This window comes from Bos mutus, chromosome 10, assembly GCF_027580195.1.
Source record: "Bos mutus isolate GX-2022 chromosome 10, NWIPB_WYAK_1.1, whole genome shotgun sequence".
NCBI classification, from domain to species: domain Eukaryota; kingdom Metazoa; phylum Chordata; class Mammalia; order Artiodactyla; family Bovidae; genus Bos; species Bos mutus.
Window position 1 is genome coordinate 20,978,034 of NC_091626.1, and position 21,881 is coordinate 20,999,914.

The following is a 21,881-nucleotide window of genomic DNA, read 5'->3' on the forward strand; positions in this document are numbered from 1 at the left end:
TCCAGATTGGCATCTCATTTTTTTTTTTTTTTAATTCTAGGAACCTCAAAAACAGAAGGCGGCTTTTCCAGCGTCCCTGAGGGGGCTTTGAAGTCTTCTTTCCAAGAGAAAGAACGCGGGGAGGGAGTGGGGAGCTGAAGGGATGCCGGCACGCAAAGGAGCAATAATAGGGCCGACAGGTGTGAGGACCAGAGCCTCGTCCTTTCAGCTCCTGGGGCTCCAAATCCCAGCTTCTCTGAACGAGTCCTGCCCTTTTGTGTCCGCAGTGACCACTTCTACTCCACTTGGCAGCAGGAGTGAGCCAGAGTGAGGGCAGGGGACAGGCCTAGACTGGCAGAGGCGTCACATCCCGCCAGCTCGCCCGCCCCCAGCTCCGGAACCAGCCGCTCAGGCCTCACGTTCCCTCGCCCGGGCTAGAATCTGTGTCAGCTCCAGACCCCCGGCCGGCCATCCCTGCGGAGGCCACGCTGAGGGAGCAGAGAGGCTCCGTTGAGGACCCCAGAAGGGCGGAGGGAGCGCGCTCCCTCCCAAAGGAAAGACAGTTGTGGGGCTGATGAAAGGGAAGCCGAGAGGCGCGGGGCTGGCGGGCGAGAGCGGGGGCGTGACGGGGAGACGAAAGCTCCGGGAGGAGAGAACCGGACCACCTGGAGGTCCGCCGCGACGTCAGGCTGGAGCTGGAGGGGGAGACGAGCCGGGAGGGGGCGCGCAATTTAGCCCGAGGGTCCTGAGCTGAAACTCAACACCCGCCTTTGGAGGGCTCGTCCCCCTTTCTCCTCCGCCCCTTCCCTTCCCCTCCCTTTTCCCCTCCCTCCTTTCTCTTAATCCCCGGGACTGAGCCCCGCGCCGGAGCCGAGAGGGCCCGAGGGGAGGAGAAAGGAGCTGCACCCAGAGGGCGCCGGGAGCCTGGGAAGGGGAGGGAAGGGGAGCCGCGAGCGGGGGGTGAGCCTGAAAGCAGCGCGCGACCCCCGGACCCTTTCCAGCCCTCTCAGTGCCCCACCCCACTTCCAGGCGAGTCCGCAGGACCCTAGCCGCTGCGCCTCCTTAGCCTTCTGTTTGCTCCTTGTTTTGCTTTGTGGCCTTTCTCTCGGTTCCCAGAGACACCTGGGCTGCCACGAGCCCTGGGGCGCTCAGAGGGGCCCCGCCAAGGGTGCGTGTAAGCGGGGCGGCGGGGGCCAGCGTCCTGGGCCAGGGGGCCGAAGGTGGGAGCGGGAGTGTTGGCGCCGAGGGTTGGAAGGGGCCGCGTGGGGAAGGCCGTCCCGCCCCCTCGAGCCCGGCCCGCGTGCACGTAGCGAGGCACGGTCCCGGCGCCCCCAGACCCCGAGGCGCGCTGCGAGCAAGTGTGCGTGCTCGGGAGCTCGCCTTGGGGGCTTCGAGCGTTGGGGCAGAAAGCCGCCACTGGGGTCGTCCAGCCCAGCCTCCCTACTCTCCGAGGCCTTTGGCTCCAGCCTGGCCTCCGCTGCCAAGTCGGGCGACTTTGAAGAGAGACAAACTTCTCGATTTTCACTACCCCCGCCCCCTCCCTCGCAGCGGGGCTGCTGCAGAGCCCCCGACGCCCGGATCTCAGCCCTGGGAGCACCGCTCTCCGGCGCGGCTCCGGGTGGGAAAGGTTGGCCCCTAAACTAGTTGGTCCAGCCCGACCGCCCCGGCGGCTTCTCCCTGCCCCCAGGGCCGTCCTGAGCGGCCCGAAGAGGCGTCGAGCGCAGCCCCAGCTCCCACCTCCTCGCCCGTCCTGGCACTGGAAGGGAGCTTTGGGCCCATGCGGACCCAGGGTGCCCCCGAGGCCTAGGACAGGCAGCTCCGGGGCCTGGCCCACCCTGCAGCCGCCGAGAGGCCGCGGGGACGGGGCAGAGCGCGAGCCCTTGGATGAGGTCCCGCAGCGACGCCCCGGCCCGCCCTGCTCCTCCTCCTGCCCGGCCAAGCTGCCTCCCATTTGGGGAGTTTTGTGGGTTTTCTTTCTCCTCCTCCAACCTCTGGGGAGGCCACGATTCAGGCGCCGCAGCCGGGGGCCGCCTCCATGGTGCGGGTCAGCCGCTGCTGAAGTCAGCGAAACCGAGCCTGGCCTGGAGCTGGCCGCGAGGAAGGCCAAGGCCATGGCCATAGCCACGTCGGTGAGTCCAACCAGAGAGAGGAGGCTGACGGGCAGAGACCGCCACGGTCTGTCCTGCACTCCTGTCACTTTTATTTCTGCCTTCTCTTTGTCTCGCTCCTTCGTCCCTTGCTTCTTCAGGAGACTGTGTCCCCCTTCTGGCACGTTGGTTTCCCTTACCTCCTCTCGCCTCTCATCCCTAACTCCTACTGGGTCTGGCCTCCCCTTCTCTCCTCCCCTTCCCATTCTCCTCTCTTTCTTTCTGGAGGCTGCCCCTGGAAGGAGGGGAGGGGGCAAGCTTGAGTCTCCTCTTCTATGGGAGGGAACCGATGGCCACTGGAGGTTGGCAGGGGTTTGTGATTGGGAGGGCTGTAAAAGGTTGAAAGGGAGCTGAAAGAATGGAGGTGACTCCAGGAAAACCGGAGGGCAAAAGGCCCAAGGAAGCCCTGCTCTAGAGGAGGGATGGAGGAAAGGAGGGGAAATAGAGTAAAAGATGGAGACCAGGCAGGGAGCAAGGGAAAATAGAGAGAGGAGGGGAGGTTGATGTCACCCAGCCTCTGGCCACTTTCCTGGGACTGGGGACAAAGGGAGGAGACAGCTGGCATGATGGGACAGTGGGAGGAGGCCTCCCAGGAAACGTGTGGCTCACTGCCACCCCTCTTTAGGGCAGCCACTCCCTCACAAGTCAGCTGGGCCCCTGAGGAGGGAGTAGAGCTGGGGTGGCCACACCCATCATCAATCAGTCTATCAGCGACTCCAGCAGGATTCCCGCAATTGCAAGGGAGGTTTGATCCCATTGGACAGAATTGTAATTGAACACAAGGAGGAGCTCTTCACAGCCCCGCCCCTGCTTTCTGTCTTGTACTCCTGTAGACTGAATCCCAGCAACTGTATCCCGTTTCTACCCTTCGCTAGGCCCTAGGATGCCCAGGGAAATCGGAGCTGCCACCTGTTTACTGGACTCCTCTGAATGGGCATTCTAGGAAGGAGGATTGTGACGCTGGGAAGAGAAGCATGGCTGCTCACCTCCTCCCACACCTCTCAAGGATGAGTTAGATGTTCACTCCTTCTCAGACCAAACTCCTTTTAGCTTCTCAATCTATATGATGGGGAGAAGACTCTAGTTCAGAGCCAGAAAGGGGGAGAGGGGGTACTCCGACATAAAGATGTTGCCTCAGGAGCCAGCTAATCATCTTTATAGTCCCAGGAGGTAGATCTTTCTTTTTGCTTGGAAGGGGAAAGTGTTGGTATTTATACCCGTGAAACACACAGGACCCTGAAAACAGCTAATCTTCTTCGAGTATTTACTGGCCCTAAACTTTGTCTTGGTATGTCCTGGTTCTTGATGCATTGTCTCATCCAGTACTCACAACAACTCTGAAGCTAGTACTGTTATTATCTGAAAGTGGATATTCAGCTATGGATATGGAATTCTACAAAGGAGGAACCTGAGTCTTGGCGAGGTTAAACAGACTGCCCAAAGTCACCCAGCTCGAAAGCAGCAGAACCAGGACTCAAAACTCAGGTCTGTCTGCCTTAAAAACAATGCTCTTAACTGCCTGCCTGGATCCAAAACACCAATTTCTAATTTATAGTTAGAAAGAAAAGTGCCAAGCTAACCAGGAATTTGTGTCATCTGGCTAGCATGTTTGCTTTCTGTGGCACAATTGCCTTTAGAAGCCAAAATGTAATCAGAAAAGAGTTTGATGAATTTGGAATCAGGCAAGAAGTCAGTTTGTTGTTAATCTCATCCAGCTATAAAGGGCTGGACAACCTCTCTACCTGAGGGAAATATCAGTCAAGAGGAGCATGCACTCTCCCTGGCTGAGCAGGCCATCCTTCCCCCAGTGTCTGTTGACCAAATGCAGCCTACCCGATGGAGAAGTTTCACCATATTCATCAATCCACATGGATTACCTGCTCAGTACTAACTACTCAGTGCCTAACTACCTGTTTTCTACCATCTCTGTGTAAGCCACTAGCAAACATATCGGAAGTGGAATATATTTTAATAGTGTGAGTGGCTTAAGCCTGATTCTACCAAACGACTTGGTGGAACCAGAGTCCAGTGATGAGTGACTAGTAAAGGGAACTTGAACATCGTGAAAACTTCCTATGAACTTAAATCATGTTTGAGCTATGGATCGTCTTTTTTTTTTTGAAGTGTAGTTTATTTACAATTATGTGTTAGTTACTGCTCTACAGCAAAGCGATTCAGTTATACATATACACACATTCCTTTTTAGTATTCTTTTCCACTATGGTTTATCATACAATATTCAATATAGTTCTCTGTGCTCTACCCTAGGACCTTGTTCCTTATCCGTTCTATATATAAAAACTTACATCTGCTGACCCCAACCTCCTATTCCGTCCCTCTCCCAACCCCTCCCCCTTGGCGCCAGCAGTATATTCTTTACATCTGTGATTCCATTTCTGCTGCACAGATAGGCTCACTTGTGTCATATGTTAGATTCCGTGTATAAGTGATGTCGTATGATATTTGTCTTTCTCTTTCTGACTTCACTTAGTATGATAATCTCTAGTTGCATCCACGCTGCTACAAATGGCATTTATTCATTCTTTTTATGGCTGAGTAATATTCCACTGGGGGTGTGTGTGTGTGTGTAGTTTATGGCTAAGTAGTATTCCGTTTCATGGCTGAGTAGTATTCCCTTATAGTAGAATTCCATAGTATTCCATTCCATTCCAATACTGAGTAGTATTCCATGTGGATATATACACCACATCTTTATCCATTCATCTGTTAATGGACATTTAGGGTGTTTCCATGTCTTGACTATTGTAAATAGTGCTGCTATGAAATTAGGGGTGCATGTATCTTTTTGAATTATAATTTTGTCCAGATATATGTCACAGGCCCTCTTGACTTTACTACTGTTACTATACAAGAAGAAAAAAGTAGATCCTTTCTTTTTGGCCATGCCACACAGCTCACAGGATCTTGGGTTCCCTAACCAGGAATTGAACGTGGGGCTCGGCAGTGAAAGTCCAGCATCCTAACCACTAGGCTACCAGGGAACTCCCCAAAAGTAGATCCTTATGCTTGTGGTTGTGAAAAACAGTGTGAGTGCAGCCTCTGGAATCACACAGCCTGGAGTTCAAATCACATTGCACCAGCTGTATGTCATTGGGCAACATATCAACATACCAAGCTCTCTATTCCAATTTCCTTTCCAAACAGGGATAATGATGACTCTTCCCTTATCAGGTTGAGGATTAAATGAGATGAGATGATTAGTGCAAACACTTGTTCAGTGTCTGGATATATAATTTGCAACTTGGTGTCTGTGATTTACCTGAGCCTATAGTGTCCAGGTGGCGCTAGTGGTAAAGAACCTACCTGCTGATGCAGGGGACACAAGAGATGCGGTTTTGATCCCTGGGTTGGGAAGATCCCCTGGAGGAGGAAATGGCAACCCACTCCAGTATTCTTGCCTGGAGAATCCCACAGACAGAGGAGCCTGGCAGGCTATGGTCCATAGGGTCACAAAGAGTTGGACACGACTCAAGTGACTTCGCACACACGCACATAGCTCTCAAAGGAAAAAGCTTAGATATCCCCACCAGGAGAACTGGAAACAGTCTGATAAATCTTTGCTCTTGGTTGGGCCACCAGCCCCCCTACACAAACACACACACACACACACACGAGTGTATATACTTTTCTCTTCATGGTAACTTCAGCCTCTGCTGGTAGAACCTTACTTGCTAAGACTGAGAACAAAACAATTGCTTTGGTTTCTGTTTTCTTCCCTATTATGCCGGGCTCTGTCTGGGCTGGACTTCTCCCAGTCTCTCTCAGAATGAGGTATCTCTGCAGCTGCTTAATCTAACCTGCTTGTAGGGGATACTGACTGGGAAACAGGGAAGGTGATGGAGATTCCATGGGAGACCTTTGCAAGATTTCCCTGTGTAATTCATTCAGCATACGTTCATGGAGGACTGATTCCAGGTCAAGCCAATTGCAGGGGCTAGGAATATAATAGTCCCTTTTCTCACAGGGCTAACAGTACAAGGGAAGAAATGTATTTTTAAAAGTAAGTAGACAAATAGTATGGGCTTCCCTTGTAGTCTAGCTGGTAAAGAATCCACCTGCAATGCAGGAGACCTGGGTTCGATCCCTGGATTGGGAAGATCCCCTGGAGAAGGGAAAGGCTACCCTCTCCAGTATTCTGGCCTGGAGAATTCCATGGACTGTATTGTCCATGGGGTCGCAAAAGAGTTGGACACAACTGAGCGACTTTCACTTCACTTCACTTCAGACAAACAGTATAAACTAATGTGAAGGAAGTAATAGGTGGAGACAGACACAGAAGGAGGTGGGGAGAAGAGTGAGAAGGAGACATTATTTATTTTTTGGCCATGCCCTGCAGAATCTTAGTTCCCTGACCAGGGATTGAAGCTGCATTATCTGTATTGGGAGCATAGAATCTTAACCACCGAACCACCAGGGAAGTCCCAGGAGAAGGAGACATTTAAGAAGAACTGAAGGGGCTTCTCTGGTAGCTCAGTGGTAAAGAATCTGCCTGCCAATGCAGGAGACTTAAGCTCAATCCCTGGTCTGGGAAGATCCCACACACCTCAGAGCAACTATTGAGCCTGTGCACTGGAGCCTGGGAACCTCAACTACTGAGACCATGTGCTGCAACTATGGAAGCTCATTCACATAGAGCCTGTGCTCTGCAGTGAGAGGAGCCACTGCAGTGAGAGTCCCATGCACCACACCTAGAGAGTAGCCCCCGCTCTCCGCAACGGAGAAAAAACCTATGCAGCAATGACGACCCAGCACAGTAAAAAATAAAGAAATTGAAGAACTGAAGGATGAAAAGGTCGAATCAACTGAAGAGTCAGGGAAGGGTAAAGGAAGAGTAAAGGCCCTGAGGTGGGAAAGAGCTTGTCTAGATCAAAGAATAGAGAGAGAATGCAGGGAATGGCACTGAAGCCAGGCCGGGCCCATCAGGAAGAGCTGAGTCGGGAGGTCAGATGTTTAGCTTGAGGAAACCAGGGAGCTCTGTATTTTGAGCAGGGGTAACGTGACCTGATGATGTGTGTGAAGACCCCTCTCCCTGCTCCCACCTCACCCACCAGGCCCAGCTGGCCCGGGCACTGTACGACAACACAGCTGAGTCCCCGCAGGAGCTGTCCTTCCGCCGAGGGGACGTTCTACGGGTGCTGCAGAGGGAAGGCGCTGGTGGGCTGGATGGCTGGTGCCTCTGCTCCCTGCATGGCCAGCAGGGCATCGTGCCTGCCAACAGAGTGAAGCTCCTTCCCGCTGGCCCAGCACCCAAGCCTGGCCTCTCCCAGGTGCCCCCAACCCAGCCAGGATCACCACATCCAGCCCCAGAACATGGCAGTGAGGACCAGGAGGTGAGCACAGGAGCCCCCCAGCCCTGATCCTGGACAACCCATTCCTCTCTGCTGGTGCAGTGGGAACAGGAAGAGCCCTGAGACCCCCCAGCTCTGCACTGACTCTGCTGTTCAAATCCTGTCTGCCAAGTCTTTTCTGGGCTCTTTCTCCACTGGCACAGGGAGGGGGATGGAAGGTGTCTAAGCTCCTCCCGGGCGCACACTATGATTCCCTGCTCCCCACTCCACCTGACCCACCTGCCTGTCGATCCCCCCCAGTTGTACGTGGTGCCACCCCCAGCTCGACTCTGTCCTACCTCGAGACCTCCAACTGGACCCTGCCCACCCTCCCCTGACCCCATCTACAAGGTCCCCAGAGGTGGTGGGACCCAACTGGCTGCCCCTGGAGCTGCCTTGGAGGTGAGGGCTAGGGGTTCATGTGTCTGTTGGACAGAGGACAGATGGCTCTCGAAGATGGGTTAGGGGAGTGGGGAGCCCACTGCCGAGCCTGAGAGTAACTAACTTCTTCCTCTGCAGGTCTATGACGTACCCCCCACTGCCCTCCGAGTTCCCTCCAATGGCCCCTATGACTCCCCGGCCTCCTTTGCCCGCCCTCTGGCTCAGGTTGCCCCCCAGTCCCTTGGAGAGGATGAAGCTCCCTATGACGTGCCTCTGGCCCCAAAGTCACCATCAGACCTGGAGTTAGATCTGGAGTGGGAGGGGGGCCGGGAGCCAGGGCCCCCCCTCTACGCTGCCCCCTCCAACCTGAAACGAGCATCAGCCCTCCTCAATCTGTACGAAGCACCAGAGGAACTGCTGGCAGATGGGGAAGGCGGGGGTGCTGACGAGGGCATCTACGATGTCCCCCTGCTGGGGCCGGAGACACCCCCTTCTCCAGAGCCCCTGGGAGCTTCGGCCTCCAGTGACCTGGACACCCTGGCCCTCCTTCTGGCCAGAAGCCCCCCACCCCCACACAGGCCCCGGCTGCCCTCAGCCGAGAGTCTGTCCCGTCGCCCCCTGCCTGCCTTGCCTGTGCCGGAGGCCCCCAGCCCTTCCCCGGCTCCTTCTCCTGCTCCAGGCCGGAAGGGCAGCATCCAGGACAGGCCCCTGCCCCCACCCCCACCGCGCCTGCCTGGCTATGGGGGTCCCAAGGTGGAGGGGGATCCGGAGGGCAGGGAGGTGGAGGACCACCCAGCAGGACACCACAACGAGTACGAGGGCATCCCAGTGGCCGAGGAGTACGACTACGTCCACCTGAAGGTGAGCTTGCCTCAGTCAGCCCCCAGAATGCCTCCAGGAGAACAGGGGTCAAGACCTGAGGTCCCAGAGGCAGACCCTGGCTTCCTCCATTCCTTTCTTTCCCTCTGCTGAGCTTGCACCCTGTGGCCTGGGACCCCTGTACTGGACCACATCATTTGTGTCAGTGCCGCAACCCAACCTGGGGTCCCCAAGCTCTCTGACCTGCCACTAGGGCTCTCCCAGACCCAGAGTCAGGAGGCTGCTGATCCGATGGGAGGAGAGACCTTCAGGAGGAAGTGGGAGTGGGGAGGAGTGGGAAGACCCTGGGGCTGCCTTGCCCTGCTCCCCTACCCCTGCACTGAGGCCCTTATCCCCTACTGCAGGGCATGGATAAAGTTCAGGAAGCCAGGCCTCCAGATAAGGCCTCCCCAGGGGATCCTGAGCAGCTGGAGAGGGAGCTGCCAGAGCAGCAGGTAACCGGTGCGGTTGGTGCTAGAGCAGCAGGCAGGGGAGGAGGAACAGGAACTTGGAAGAAGGGGTGTTCTTAACTGAAGCATCAAGGGAAATATATTTAGGAGGGGGTAAGAGTTCAGTGAAACAGGACAGTTGGGGTGGAGAGGAGTTAGAATCCAGAAAGGAGCTGGAACTTAGAAAAGGATACCAGGAATTCAGAAAGAGAGGAAAGAATGTGTTGGAGAGGAGTCAGAAAACCGAGCACTCAGGGGAACAGAGTTGCTGGGCTGGGTGACTTCTGAGGCTCCTTCCAACTGTGAATTCCTGGGTTCCTAAGAGACCTAGCTCTTAATTCCAGCTCCACCACTAAGAAGCCAGGGCCTCTGAAGCCGCCAGTTAATCTCTCTCGGTCTAGGGAAATGAGACTGTCTCCTCGACTCATGGTCTAGAATGGTCCTAATCACCATAGCTACCAACGGTCACGTTTGTACCAAGCGCCAGACCCTGTGCTCCGTACAGTGCACCTGTCAGCACTGATCATAGCCACAGTCAGCACTCTTACGGTGCTTACAGTTTGCAATGCTGTGTTCTCAGCTCTTTCTGTGAAGATCAACTAATCTTCACTGCAGCCTTAGGAGGCAGAAACAAGAACTGCACTATCCAGTGTGGTAACCACAAGCCACATGCAGCTACTGATCCCCAAGTGTGACCAGTCCGAACTGGAGTGCACTGTGAATATAAAATGCACGCTAGATTTTGCAGACCTAGTATGAAAAACAATTTCAATAACTTTTATATTGATTACAGTGTTGAAACTACACCATTTTCAATATATGGAATTACAAAATATGTACCAATTTCTTTGTAACTTTTCTAACGTGGCTACTTGGAAATTTGAAATAGCATGTGTGGTTGGCATTATGTTTACATTGGACAGTGTAGTACTAGGTTCCCCATAGATAAAGAAGATAAAGGAGATAAAGGAATGATGACATTCAGAGACTTGTTTTTGAGGTTGTTTGAATCCAGGTTTATCAGATGTCAATTCTGGGCATCTTCCTGTCACTCACTAAGAGAATCTAAATTGTCTGATAGGTGAAGGTACAATTTAAAGGGGTTGAGCTCAGGGAGAAAGGAAGGCATGAGGAACAAAGGGAGGGAAGGAGAAAGGAAATAAGAACGGAAGTGGCACTGGCCAAGCAGTCCCGCTGAATACTCTTCTCGCCCTTAGGAGGCCCTGTCCCCTGGGGAGTCACTGGTTCTGCCCACTGGAGATCTACAGCTCCTGCACTTCTACGCCGGGCAGTGCCAGGGCCACTACTCAACACTGCAGGCGGCTGTGGCGGCCCTGATGTCCAGCACCCAGGCAAAGCAGCCCCCGCACCTCTTTGTACCCCACGGCAAGCGGGCGCTGGTGGCCGCTCACCGCCTGGTGTTCGTTGGGGATACCCTGGGCCGCCTGGCAGCCTCTGCCCCTCTGCGAGCACAGGTCGGGGCCGCGGGCACAGCACTGGGCCAGGCATTGCGGGCCACCGTGCTGGCCATCAAGGGGGCCGCCCTGGGCTACCCATCCAGCCCTGCAGCCGAAGAGATGGTGCAGTGCGTGGCGGACCTGGCAGGGCAGGCCCTGCAATTCACCACTCTGCTCACCAGCCTGGCCCCCTGAGCCCCTTGTCTCTGCTCTGCCCTCACCTGCCTCCCAGAGCCGCCTCCAGTCCTCAGGTGGCTGTTTTCGGGACTATGAGACACGGAGGCATCTTTCCCCCTACTGCCCTTTCCAGGCATCTCAGCCTCTCACTGAGGCCCTCCTCCCTTACCCCCACAGCTTTTTGTATGAGCCATTTTGTATAAATTATTTATATTTAATATTATTCCCTGCTTTGTCAGGGGCAGGCACCAGGCCCTCCAGGGACCTTCCTCCTCCCTCAGCCTGGGGTGGAGGCTCTTGGGCGCTGCAAGGCCAACCCCTCTGGAATCTTAACCCCACAGAGAGCCAAGTAGCTGAAACCTAGAGCCACCAGGAGCCCCTTTTTTGTCCTGTGTCTTGGCTTTGGAACATCGGCGCCTCCCTGTTAGCCGAGAGCAAGGGCAGAACGTTGGCAGCCCGGAGTGGGAAGGTCTGGGAGAGGCCAGAGGACTCCTCCACGCAGAAGCAGGAGAGCTGGGCCTCTGACATGGTGCACCTCAATAAACCGGGCTTTCTGGTTCCCCGACTCTGCTTCCTGGGAGCCTGGGGGGCAGGCCCGGCACCCTCGGCCAAACTGCTGGGACACACACAGTGGGCAGTCTGCCCTTAGGGTTTGTGGGGAAGTTCTGCTGTTTCTCCAACTGTTCATCTAGCAGGTTCTCAGTTCCCATGATGTGCCAGGCACAGTTCTGACGGTCCATTGTGGGGGTGGGCTGGATAGAAACAAGTCAGCTGAAACAAGTAAATAAAAAAAAAGGAACCTGCCACAGAGTTGATAGTTGCTGGTAATGGAAATGAACAGGGTGATATAGATGAGTAGATGGGGAGAGGCCATTGGAGACTTTAGACAGGCTTGCTGGGGAGGTGGTATCTGTGCTGAGACCCCGAGGATGAGAGAACCAAGAATAGTCTGCAACGTAGCATTCTGGGAAGGCAGGCCCTGATTCCTGACCAAGGCCTCTCCTCCAAGACCGATGTCAGATGATGTCATCAGAGAGGTGCACACAGGGGAGGGAGGCCATGAGGGAGCCTTGATGGTGCCCTGCTGAAGAGGTCACCCCAGCTGTGCTCAGCTTTGTGCCATAGGACAGCTCTGACCCACTGGAGAGGACTACTGGGTGCCCTCTCCCTTAGGTTAACCCAAGAGGGTCTAGTCCCTTAAACTCCCCTTCCCAACTTCCTGCTGACTGTCCTTCCAGACACACCACCTTTTAGAGGAGCTGAGGGGCCAATGAATTCAATGTGTTAGAAGTCCATAGTCCACAGGGCCTTGGTGAAATTGATGGGCCATTCACCACAAGGGAAGAAGTCCAAGCCACAGATCCATCGCTTAAGCTCTGCTTTCCCAAGATTCTACCCTGGCACAGTGACTGGACTGGAGGTACCCCAAAATTCAATCACAGTCAGTCCCTTGGCCCTTCTCCCCATGCATTTGCCTCCTCCATTTGAGGTTCTTTGTTCTCATTTCACTCTCAAAAGAAACTCATTTCCAAAGGCTGGGGCCACCAAAACTCACCTGTAGGTGTTGGCATTAAAGACGTAACAGAGGCCATCCTCCACCACCTTCCAGAAAGAATTTCAAGAGATCAGCCTGGAATTAGAGTCAGAGGTCTCAATGCAAGCTTCCGTGTACCTGTGTCTGCAGGTAAGTCCTGTCAGATCCTCAGAATCCTAGTTTCCTCTCTAATATGAGAAGGAACGTAGTGATCTCCCAGGGCTGTTGTGAGGCCCTAACAAGATACTGCGTGTGAACTTTCAGCAACGCAGAAAGTTACGTGGATTGCAATTCCAGGATAGACATGAGGAGACTAGCAAATAAATCCCCAAGGAATGTTGCCTGTGACAGCACCAAAGTAAATACTGAAGAGATGCTGAAATGGGTTGGGTGGGGGCGGGGGGGGGAGGTTGCTTATTGCGTTAGAAGACTTTCCCATATCTGGAAAATTTCTGAACAGAGGGGACAAATTAGAAGTGTGGTTCAGTGGAGACAATATGGAATGGATTTCTGTCTTGAGATTGACAGGACATCCTTTTCAACACTTACCTGGGATTAGAGAATGAAGAACCTATTAGAAATCAAATCTCAAAAAAAAAAAGCGCAAATCAAATCTTGAGAAGTGCATTTCTAACTTTAATGTACATATACCTGGGGATCTGGTTAAAAATGCAAAGTATCTGAAAACAGCCTTTGATTCTACATTTCCAGCAAGTTCCCAGGTGATGTGGATGTTCCTGGTCTGTAAATCATACTTTGAGTAGCAATTCAAGGAGTTAGGAGAGACTTCTCTGAGGCAAATATGCTTGAACTGACAGCTGAAGAACTTGACTAAAGTAGAGGAGACTTCTAGGCATAAGGACCAGCTTATGCAAGGGCCCTGTAGCACTGGAAAACCTGAAAGAATGTCAGTGTGACTGGTGTGCAGAATTTGGAGAAAGAGAGAGAGCTGCAGAGAGTATGGGATCACTATGAGGTCTAGAATATTGCATTTACCTTGACGGTAGAAGACGCTGATGGTTGTTAAATAGGAAAGGAGCACAAACATCTGTATTTTGAAAAGATCAGTCCATCTGCATTATGAACAGATAGGGAGAAAGGATTGGAAACAAAGCAGATACAGAGCACCGGTTAAGAACTGGGAGGCTAAAGCAGTCTGCACAACAGGTATCTTGACTAGTGGTGCCAGAGATAGATGGAAAGAAGCAGAATATCTGAGAACTACACAGGAAATAAAATGGATAGGATTTTGTAGAGGATTTGACATGGGGTGGAGAGTGGGGCTAAGGAAGAGGGCACTCTAAGGGCTGTCACCTGAGCATCTGGCCACAGTTGGATGGTGAAAGTGCCATTCAGTGAGGAAAGAAGAGCTAGAAGACAACCTAGTTGGGGGGATGGGGGAGACATGGCCATGAGTTTGGTCTTGGACGTATTGACTTTGAGATCCTTGTGAGTCATCCAGGGTAAGAAAGCAAATAAGAGGTGGCTTCAAGGGTCTGGGGCTCTGAAGAGAGGTGGGAACTGGAGATGTAAATGTAGGAATCAGGTTTATATTGGCTCATATTATTTATACTGAGGGTGATGGAAGCTGTGGGCAGAAGTGAGATTCTGAGGTGGAGAGAACAGTATGAGATGAGAGGAGGACCTAGAATCAAGCTTCCAAAGATCACAGGCACTGACTGATAGTGAGGAGAATGAGTCTGTGGTAGAGAAAAGAGTAGCAAGAGAGAAAATCTGGAGAGTATGGGACCTGGCAGCCAGGGAAGAAAGAGTTTAGAGGAAGGGGTAGCCAACAAAGCCAAATGCTGTTGAGAAATGATGGAGACTCAGCCAGGGTGGGGGTAGTGAAACCAGAGAAGTGGTCTTGTAGAAGATTAAAGCCAAGGCTGAGTACAGTGCCCAGTGCAGTCCACCATATGCATGCATCCTTTCCAGTATACCTGTCTCTCTCCTCAGTAAGCCACTCCGATATCGGTCTTGTCCATCCTGTTATCCCCAAAGCCCAGCACAAGGCCAGGATATAGCAGACACTTAATAAATTGTACTGATGAGTGAGTGGATGGATGGATGGATAGATGGATGAGGAGGAAGAACTGGAAGCAAAGAGGAATCGCTGGCACCTGCCTGGGATGTACTATCCTCTAGTTATTCCCTTTATACCGCAATGGCCCGCAGACCCAAGAAACAGAGACAGAGCCCCATCTTCTCCTTCCCCTGGGTCCTGGCCCCCCTTCCTCTCTCTGACGAAGAGTCTGGACCGAAGGTTCTGCTGACGTTGGAAGGGGAGGAGAGTCTGGAGGAAGGGGAGGGGAAAGCGGCGCAGAGATCGCAGAGACGGAGGAGGCGCCCGCGGCTGCAGAGCTGCAGAGCGGGGTCTCTCGGCTTCTCTGTCCGGGCAACGGGCGCGCCACTGGGCCAGAAGACAGCGCATCCTTTCCGTGCGGGCCGCCTGGGCCCCTGCGGTAGACAAACTGGCTCCCCGGGTGGCCACCGGGACCCCCGAGCCCAATGGCGGGGGCGGCAGCAAGATCGACAGCACTGTAGAGATCACCCCCAGCCCCAACGGAGTAAGTGCCCGCGCCCTGGGGGCTACGCCATCATCTCCCCGCACCCCCGGACAAGCGCCTGGCATTTTCCTCCCGTGCATCCCCCGCGGCAGACCGCCTTCCTCCCGCTCGCGCCCGCCCTCTTCCCTTACCCTGCGGTTTTCTCCGCTTCACCCTTCTCCTACCACCCATCCAACCCCCACTCCCACCCCCAGCAGGTCGGGACCCTTGGAGATGCGGTGCCCACGGAGCAGCTGCAGGGTGAGCGGGAGCGCGAACGCGAGCGGGAGGGGGAGGGCCACGCGGGCGGCGACGGGATGGGCAGCAGCCTGTCGCTGGCCGTGCCCCCCGGCCCCCTCAGCTTCGAGGCGCTGCTCGCCCAGGTGGGGGCGCTGGGCGGCGGCCAGCAGCTGCAGCTCGGCCTCTGCTGCCTGCCGGTGCTCTTCGTGGCGCTGGGCCTGGCCTCCGACCCCATCTTCACGCTGGCACCCCCGCTGCATTGCCACTACGGGGCCTTCCCCCCCAACGCCTCCGGCTGGGAGCAGCCCCCCAACGCCAGCGGCGTCAGCGTCGCCAGCGCGGCCCTAGCCGCCAGCGCCGCCAGCCGCCTCGCCACCAGTACGGACCCCTCGTGCAGCGGCTTCGCTCCGCCGGACTTCAACCACTGTCTCAAGGACTGGGACTATAACGGCCTCCCGGTGCTCACCACCAACGCCATCGGCCAGGTGAGGCGGCCCGCTGGGCCGCGGGTCTTGGGGCGGGCTGCGCGCCACCAGCGAGGGGGTCTCACACCCGCTCCTCCCTCTCACGTCCCCAGTGGGATCTGGTGTGTGACCTGGGCTGGCAGGTGATCCTGGAGCAGATCCTCTTCATCTTGGGCTTCGCCTCCGGCTACCTGTTCCTGGGCTACCCAGCAGACAGGTGAGGGCTCAGCAAGTAGAGAGGAGGGCTTGCTAGGGAGGCTGGCCCAGGCAGCTAGCCTTTGCAAGAGGCTGAAGAGGCTTTGTTCAACTCTGCAGTGTCCTCTGGATTTCTCCTGTTCATTGACAGGTGGCCCCAGCACTGTCTCAACTTCACTCTCCACCAAGAAATACTCTTACCATACCTCTTCCACACAGAATAACTCTCCCCGCTCTGCCAGTCCCACATCCATGAATCAGTGGCCCCATCCCTCCTGACCAAAACCCCTAGGTCCGCAGAAGTCCTAACTCCTCCTCTATTGTCCTGTTACCACCAAGCTCCTCCCTTGCCATCTTCATAGATTAATCCCTGTTAACAGTACTGTCTACCTGGACTGTTAGCTCTGTCTCAGTGGCCTCATTCTTAAAGATCATTATGTTAATTTCTAAATATCAACAGCCCCATTCACACTGACCAGTAGCTCAACTCTTCAAACAAATGACCACCCTCTTGGGGAGGGTCCATAGTTTAACCCCCATAGATCAATGACCACAATAGCACCCCTCACCCCAGGCTAATAGTCCCATCCTCACAGATCATTAGTGCTCTCAGATCCTCTCAGATCAAAAGTCTCATTTCCAGGAATCAGTGGTTTCATCTCAAAGATCTACAAACCCATCCCCACCAACCAGCAGCTCTTCCCAGGGGTCAAAACTCCATCTCTGATCCTTGACACCATCACCACTGACCAGGTGCTCCATCCCTGGGGATTATTAGACATTTCCACTGGTCTACAGTCCCATCCAAATGGCTTTATAGTTCAACTCTCATGGCTCAAAGGCAACCCACCATTCAATAATCCAGTTCCCTAAAAACAACACCTATCCTCACTGTCCAATAGTCATACACCCCTGTGGGCAAATGATCCTAAACCCACAGATCAATAGCCATCAGTGGCCTCATACCCACAGACCAGTAGCATCATTCCTCTGGAGTAATAGCCTCATACCCAAAGACCTAAATTCAGTCTCCTAAATTCTGTAGCCTGAGCCAATAAGCTCAACCCCATGGGAAATGGTCTCACCCTACTGGGTCAGTAGTTTCACTCTCAGGCATCAGTGTCCCCTTCCCAGTGACCAGTGACCCCAGTCTACATCCACATTACACCAATGCTCTTACCCCTAAAAACCAGTAGCCTAGCCTCCAAGGATCAGGAACCCTGTCCCCACTGACTCACAGTCTGTGACCATCACCACTGACCAATAGTCTCTCTTTCCTCTGCTCTGTGACCCCATGCTTACTGATTATCCATACGGATTAATAGATTCATCCCTACTGGCCAATAGTCCCATCCATCTTGACTGAAATATCTACCCCAGGAATTAATAGCTACATCCCCAAAGATCAACTGTCCAATCTTCAGAAGTTAGTGATCAGCCCCACTGATTAATAGTCCTATCTCATGGATTAAGAGCTCCACTCTCATGGATCAATGGCTCCATCTTCTGGTCAGTGACCCCATCCCACTGACCACTCCTATGGATTAGTAGACCCATGTCCCAATCCCATGGAAAAACGGCTTCACCCCCCAAAATCAATTACTCAGTTCCTGAAGATCAAGAGCTCCATTTTCACTGACCAATACTATCCCCATGGACAAGTGGCCAATGGCCTACCTCCTTAGATCAGTAGTTCCAACCCTGTATGTCAATGAGCCCATCTCCTCTGATCAGTCTGAGCAAGACAAGCTCCATCCCCACTGACCAATATCTGTATTCCCAAGATCTCTTGGATCCAATTCCCCTAATATCCCATCCCCACTGATGGCTGGTCTCACTTCCATGAAGAAATGCCTTCATCTCTGACCAATAGCCCTGAGAGTCCGTGGTCTCATCCCCCACAGAACAATAGCCACGCCCCAGTGCCCAGTAGCCGGGGTCCCCATCTTCCCCATCTCCTGTAGCCTTAGTCCAACCCTTGTCCCCTGGGCCTCATCCTCGTGTCTCTATCTCTAAAGTGGACAGCTGGACCCCACACAGCCACTCCTCTCACAGGGAGTCTGGGTGACCAGAGGCTCTCCCTGCTTTCCAGGTTTGGCCGACGTGGGATTGTGCTGCTGACTCTGGGACTGGTGGGCCCCTGTGGAGTGGGAGGTGCTGCTGCAGGTTCCTCCACGGGTGTCATGGCCCTCCGATTCCTCCTGGGCTTCCTGCTTGCTGGCGTTGACCTTGGTGTCTACCTGATGCGTGAGTGGCACCCTTCCAGAGCTCCTTCCCTAGGGGCTCATGCCTGCCTGTCTGTATCCCCAGGTCATTGCCACTGCTCCTTAGGACCCCCTCAGTCCCTTCTTCAGCTGTCTGGAATCTTGGCTCTTTCTGGCCAGGCCTTTAAAGGATCCAGGGGTCTTGCTTCTCACACACCCCTTTCCTTCCCTGATCTTTAAAGCTTTCCTTGCCCTGGACTTACTGCTGTCAGGAAATGAGCCTTATTTTAAAAATGAAATCCTGAGTAGCTGTATGAGCTTGAACAAGGGTTAATGTGAAAGTCAAATAAGAGGTCTGATGTGAAAGGGCCCAAAAACTGGGAGTGCTGAGCCCCCACAGGGACTCTGAGCCTCAAGCCCTCCCAAGTTTGAGCAGGAGAGAGGAGAGGTCCAAACAGCCTCTCCACTCTGCCTTAGAGGTTAGTCTGTGGGAGGCAGTGGCTGCAGCCTCCACGCAGGGTCTGACCTTGCTCTCTGTCCTTCTCCCTCCCTCTCCCCTCCTCTCTTCCACACCTCCTTCCTCCCGGCCTCTCCTCCCTGTCCCTGTGTATCTCCAGGGCTGGAGCTGTGCGACCCAACCCAGAGGCTTCGGGTGGCCCTGGCGGGGGAGCTGGTGGGGGTAGGGGGGCACTTCCTGTTCCTGGGCCTGGCCCTTGTCTCTAAGGACTGGCGATTTCTTCAGCGAATGATCACCGCTCCCTGCATCCTCTTCCTGTTTTATGGGTCAGTATCACCCTCTACTTGTTGTCTGGCCATTCCCTTCTCTACCTCCTACCTGTAGCTCTAGCCTGCAGACCCCTCCTCTTCTCCACTGACCCTCATCCAGGCCTGCTCTAGCCCCAGACCCTCAGAGGTGGGAGTTTTCCATCCTGGGTCAGGAGACGGGAAGCCTCACAGTGCATCCCCTTCCCCCTCCCCCAGCTGGCCTGGTCTGTTTCTGGAGTCCGCGCGGTGGCTGATAGTGAAGCGACAGATTGAGGAGGCCCAGTCTGTGCTGAGGATCCTGGCTGAGCGGAACCGGCCCCATGGGCAGATGCTGGGAGAGGAGGCCCAGGAGGCCCTGCAGGGTAAGAGACAGGGGTCCCACCCATGTAGGAGGACCCTGAGTGCTCAGCTGTTCCTTCTAACAGCTCCTCTCTCTCTCCCAAGACCTGGAGAACACCTGCCCTCTCCCTGCAACATCCTCCTTTTCCTTCGCTTCCCTCCTCAACTACCGCAACATCTGGAAAAATCTGCTTATCCTGGGCTTCACCAAGTGAGCCTTGTCAGGGCCAAGGGCCACGCCGGTAGCTAGGATGGGGGCTGGCTGGGTGGGGAAGGCCTGAGGACCCCTGCAGAGGGCAACCAGGGTGGTGAAAGGCTGCAGGTGGCAATGCAGACACCACAGACGCTGTCCTGTGCCTCCCCGCCCTGTCTCACAGCTTTATTGCCCATGCCATTCGCCACTGCTACCAGCCTGTGGGAGGAGGAGGGAGCCCATCGGACTTCTACCTGTGCTCCCTGCTGGCCAGCGGCACAGCGGCCCTGGCCTGTGTCTTCCTGGGGGTCACCGTGGACCGATTTGGCCGCCGGGGCATCCTGCTTCTCTCGATGACACTCACTGGCATTGCATCCCTGGCCCTGCTGGGCCTGTGGGATTGTAAGCACCCTCCCTTCCCCGCATTGTGGGCTCAGCCTAGGAACCCCAGCAGAGGTGCCCCACATGGACTCAGCCACTTCCCTCCCTTCCCTGGCTCAGGCTTCCCAGGACCAGACCAGATCCTGCCCAGATCTTTCACAACCCTCCCCCTGGCCACACACTCCAACTGATCAGTGAATGCCCAGACACACCCGGGTAGGGATCAGAAGGGGTGACGGCAGAGACGAGGCCAAGCATGATCTGCCGCCTCCACTCACACGCCCCGTCTTGGCCCTCCAGATCTGAACGAGGCTGCCATCACCACCTTCTCTGTCCTTGGGCTCTTCTCCTCCCAAGCTGCCGGCATCCTTAGCACCCTCCTTGCTGCCGAAGTCATCCCTACCACGGTCCGGTGAGAGCAGGCGTGCTGTCAGGGCAACCTCTGAGGACAGGGCCTGAGGGATGCCGGAGGAGCGGCTGCTGGGGAAGGGTGGGGATGAGGCCCACAGCCGCAGGCTCAGGGCCTTGTCGTCTCTCCCAGGGGCCGAGGCCTGGGCCTCATCATGGCACTGGGGGCGCTCGGCGGGCTGAGTGGCCCAGCCCAGCGCCTCCACATGGGCCATGGGGCCTTCCTGCAGCACGTGGTCCTGGCGGCCTGTGCGCTCCTCTGCATCCTCAGCATCATGCTTCTGCCGGAGACCAAGCGCAAGCTCCTGCCGGAGGTGCTCCGGGATGGGGAGCTGTGCCGTCGGCCTTCCCTGCTGCGGCAGCCCCCACCCAACCGCTGTGACCACGTCCCGCTGCTTGCCACCCCCAACCCCGCCCTCTGAGCGATCTCTGAGCACCCTGGCAGGAGGCTGGCCCATACCGAAAAGTAGCACAAGGCCCTGGCAAGGAGAGTGGGAGGACTGAGTGAGCGAGGCAGGGCTGCCCACGAGGCTCAGAGGCACCTCGGGCCAGACACGAAGGGGCGCTCAGGGGGCTGCCCTCACCCCATCTCCCCCCGCTGCTGCTTGGTGTTCACTCCCTTGGCTAGAGTCAGGGGGCAGGGAGAGAGCTCCACACTGTACCACCAGGTCTGGGCTCCATCCTGTGCCCAACCACATCCTCCCAGACCTCATTCTTTCTTGCTCTATCATTCTGTTTCAATAAAGACATTTTGAATAAATGAGCATACCATAGCCTGGACTTCCCTCCCTTCTGTTGTCCTGTCTCTCGGGGGAAGGTTTCTCTCAGTGGAATCAAACCATTAACCATCCCCCTCTCCTTCCCTGTGCCCTGTCCCCTCTTCCCACCCTGCCCCCACCTCCATGTTAACTTACAGACAATTACCACCCCTTACTGATTGCTTGCTCTGCTGCTAGGACTGGGCTAGGCACTTCACAAACTTCATTTAATCATTTAATCCTCGCAACCTTGCAAGGTAGGTGTCTGGATCTATTAAAGTTTTTGTTGTTGTTTTTGCAAGCAGTAATAACTGACTGACTCTAATGAACTTAGAGCAACAAAGCGAATTTATTAGAGGGATTTGGTGGGGCAGGCTGTGGTTCTACCCTATGTGGAAGCTCATGGGGTAGAAGGAAAAGCAGAACTAGTAAAGGCCAAGAACCAGAAAGGGCAAGAGAGTCAGTGACTGGCTAGCTTGCCTATCACAACCACCCCCACCCCACCCCACCCCCATTACTGCCAACTGTAGAGGGGGAAGCAGTCCCTGAGTGCTGCTAGAAGACTGGGTGTTGTCCAGGTAAGAACAGTGGATGCCCACCACAGTACTCTTCTTCTTTTACAGATGACAAAACTGACACTCAGGGACTCAGTAACTTGCCCAACATTGCAAAGTTAAGGAGTAATCGCTGGGATGTAATTGGATCCTGGAGCTGGTGCTCTCTAGTGATGCACACTGTGGGCACCTTCCCCATCCTTCCAATCTCTGTACACTACCCTTGGAATCAAGCAGAGAGTCTCTAGCCCCCGCCCCCACCTGGGGAGGGGGCAGTAGGAGACGTCTTCCACCTCAGTGCTAGGGCCTGCCTCTGAGTAACCCTGGCCTGGCTTTGGGCCAATCTCTCAACCTCTAGCCTCCTTCAAGGGCTGCTATGAGTATTAAACAAGATAATATATTGTATGTGCCTCAAATTATCCCACTAGATGGTAAGTTCCTTGAGGACAGGAACTTTGTCTTACTCAACTTTGAAACACCAGAGCCTGACCCATGATAGCTGTT

At 54.7% G+C, this 21,881-nt stretch overlaps 2 protein-coding genes across 4 annotated transcripts; both read left to right on the top strand.

Annotated features, from left to right (window-relative positions):
• Window positions 1–572: 572 nt before the first annotated feature.
• EFS (embryonal Fyn-associated substrate) lies at window positions 573–11,705 on the top strand. 2 transcript variants are annotated; one of them, XM_005909797.3, is made up of 6 exons: window positions 573–2,108; window positions 7,199–7,477; window positions 7,736–7,876; window positions 7,994–8,716; window positions 9,079–9,168; window positions 10,380–11,702. In XM_005909797.3, exons 1-6 carry the CDS (start codon window positions 2,091–2,093, stop codon window positions 10,812–10,814), a joined length of 1,686 nt encoding a protein of 561 aa, XP_005909859.2. In that variant the 5' UTR covers window positions 573–2,090; the 3' UTR covers window positions 10,815–11,702. The 2 variants fall into 2 exon arrangements, with proteins under 2 accessions (XP_005909859.2, XP_070233559.1); XM_070377458.1 differs by lacking the exon at window positions 7,736–7,876 and having other exon boundaries at window positions 1,487–2,108; window positions 10,380–11,705.
• A 3,056-nt stretch (window positions 11,706–14,761) lies between these two features.
• On the top strand, window positions 14,762–20,833 carry SLC22A17 (solute carrier family 22 member 17). Of its 2 annotated transcripts, none has more exons than XM_005909796.3 (10): window positions 14,762–14,897; window positions 15,092–15,601; window positions 15,694–15,797; window positions 17,868–18,022; window positions 18,597–18,762; window positions 18,961–19,106; window positions 19,189–19,294; window positions 19,461–19,678; window positions 19,958–20,069; window positions 20,199–20,833. In XM_005909796.3, the coding sequence occupies exons 2-10, from the start codon at window positions 15,194–15,196 to the stop codon at window positions 20,485–20,487; spliced, it is 1,704 nt and encodes a 567-aa protein (XP_005909858.1). In that variant the 5' UTR covers window positions 14,762–14,897; window positions 15,092–15,193; the 3' UTR covers window positions 20,488–20,833. The 2 variants fall into 2 exon arrangements, with proteins under 2 accessions (XP_005909858.1, XP_070233560.1); XM_070377459.1 differs by having other exon boundaries at window positions 14,766–14,897; window positions 15,095–15,601.
• The last annotated feature ends 1,048 nt before the right edge of the window (window positions 20,834–21,881 follow it).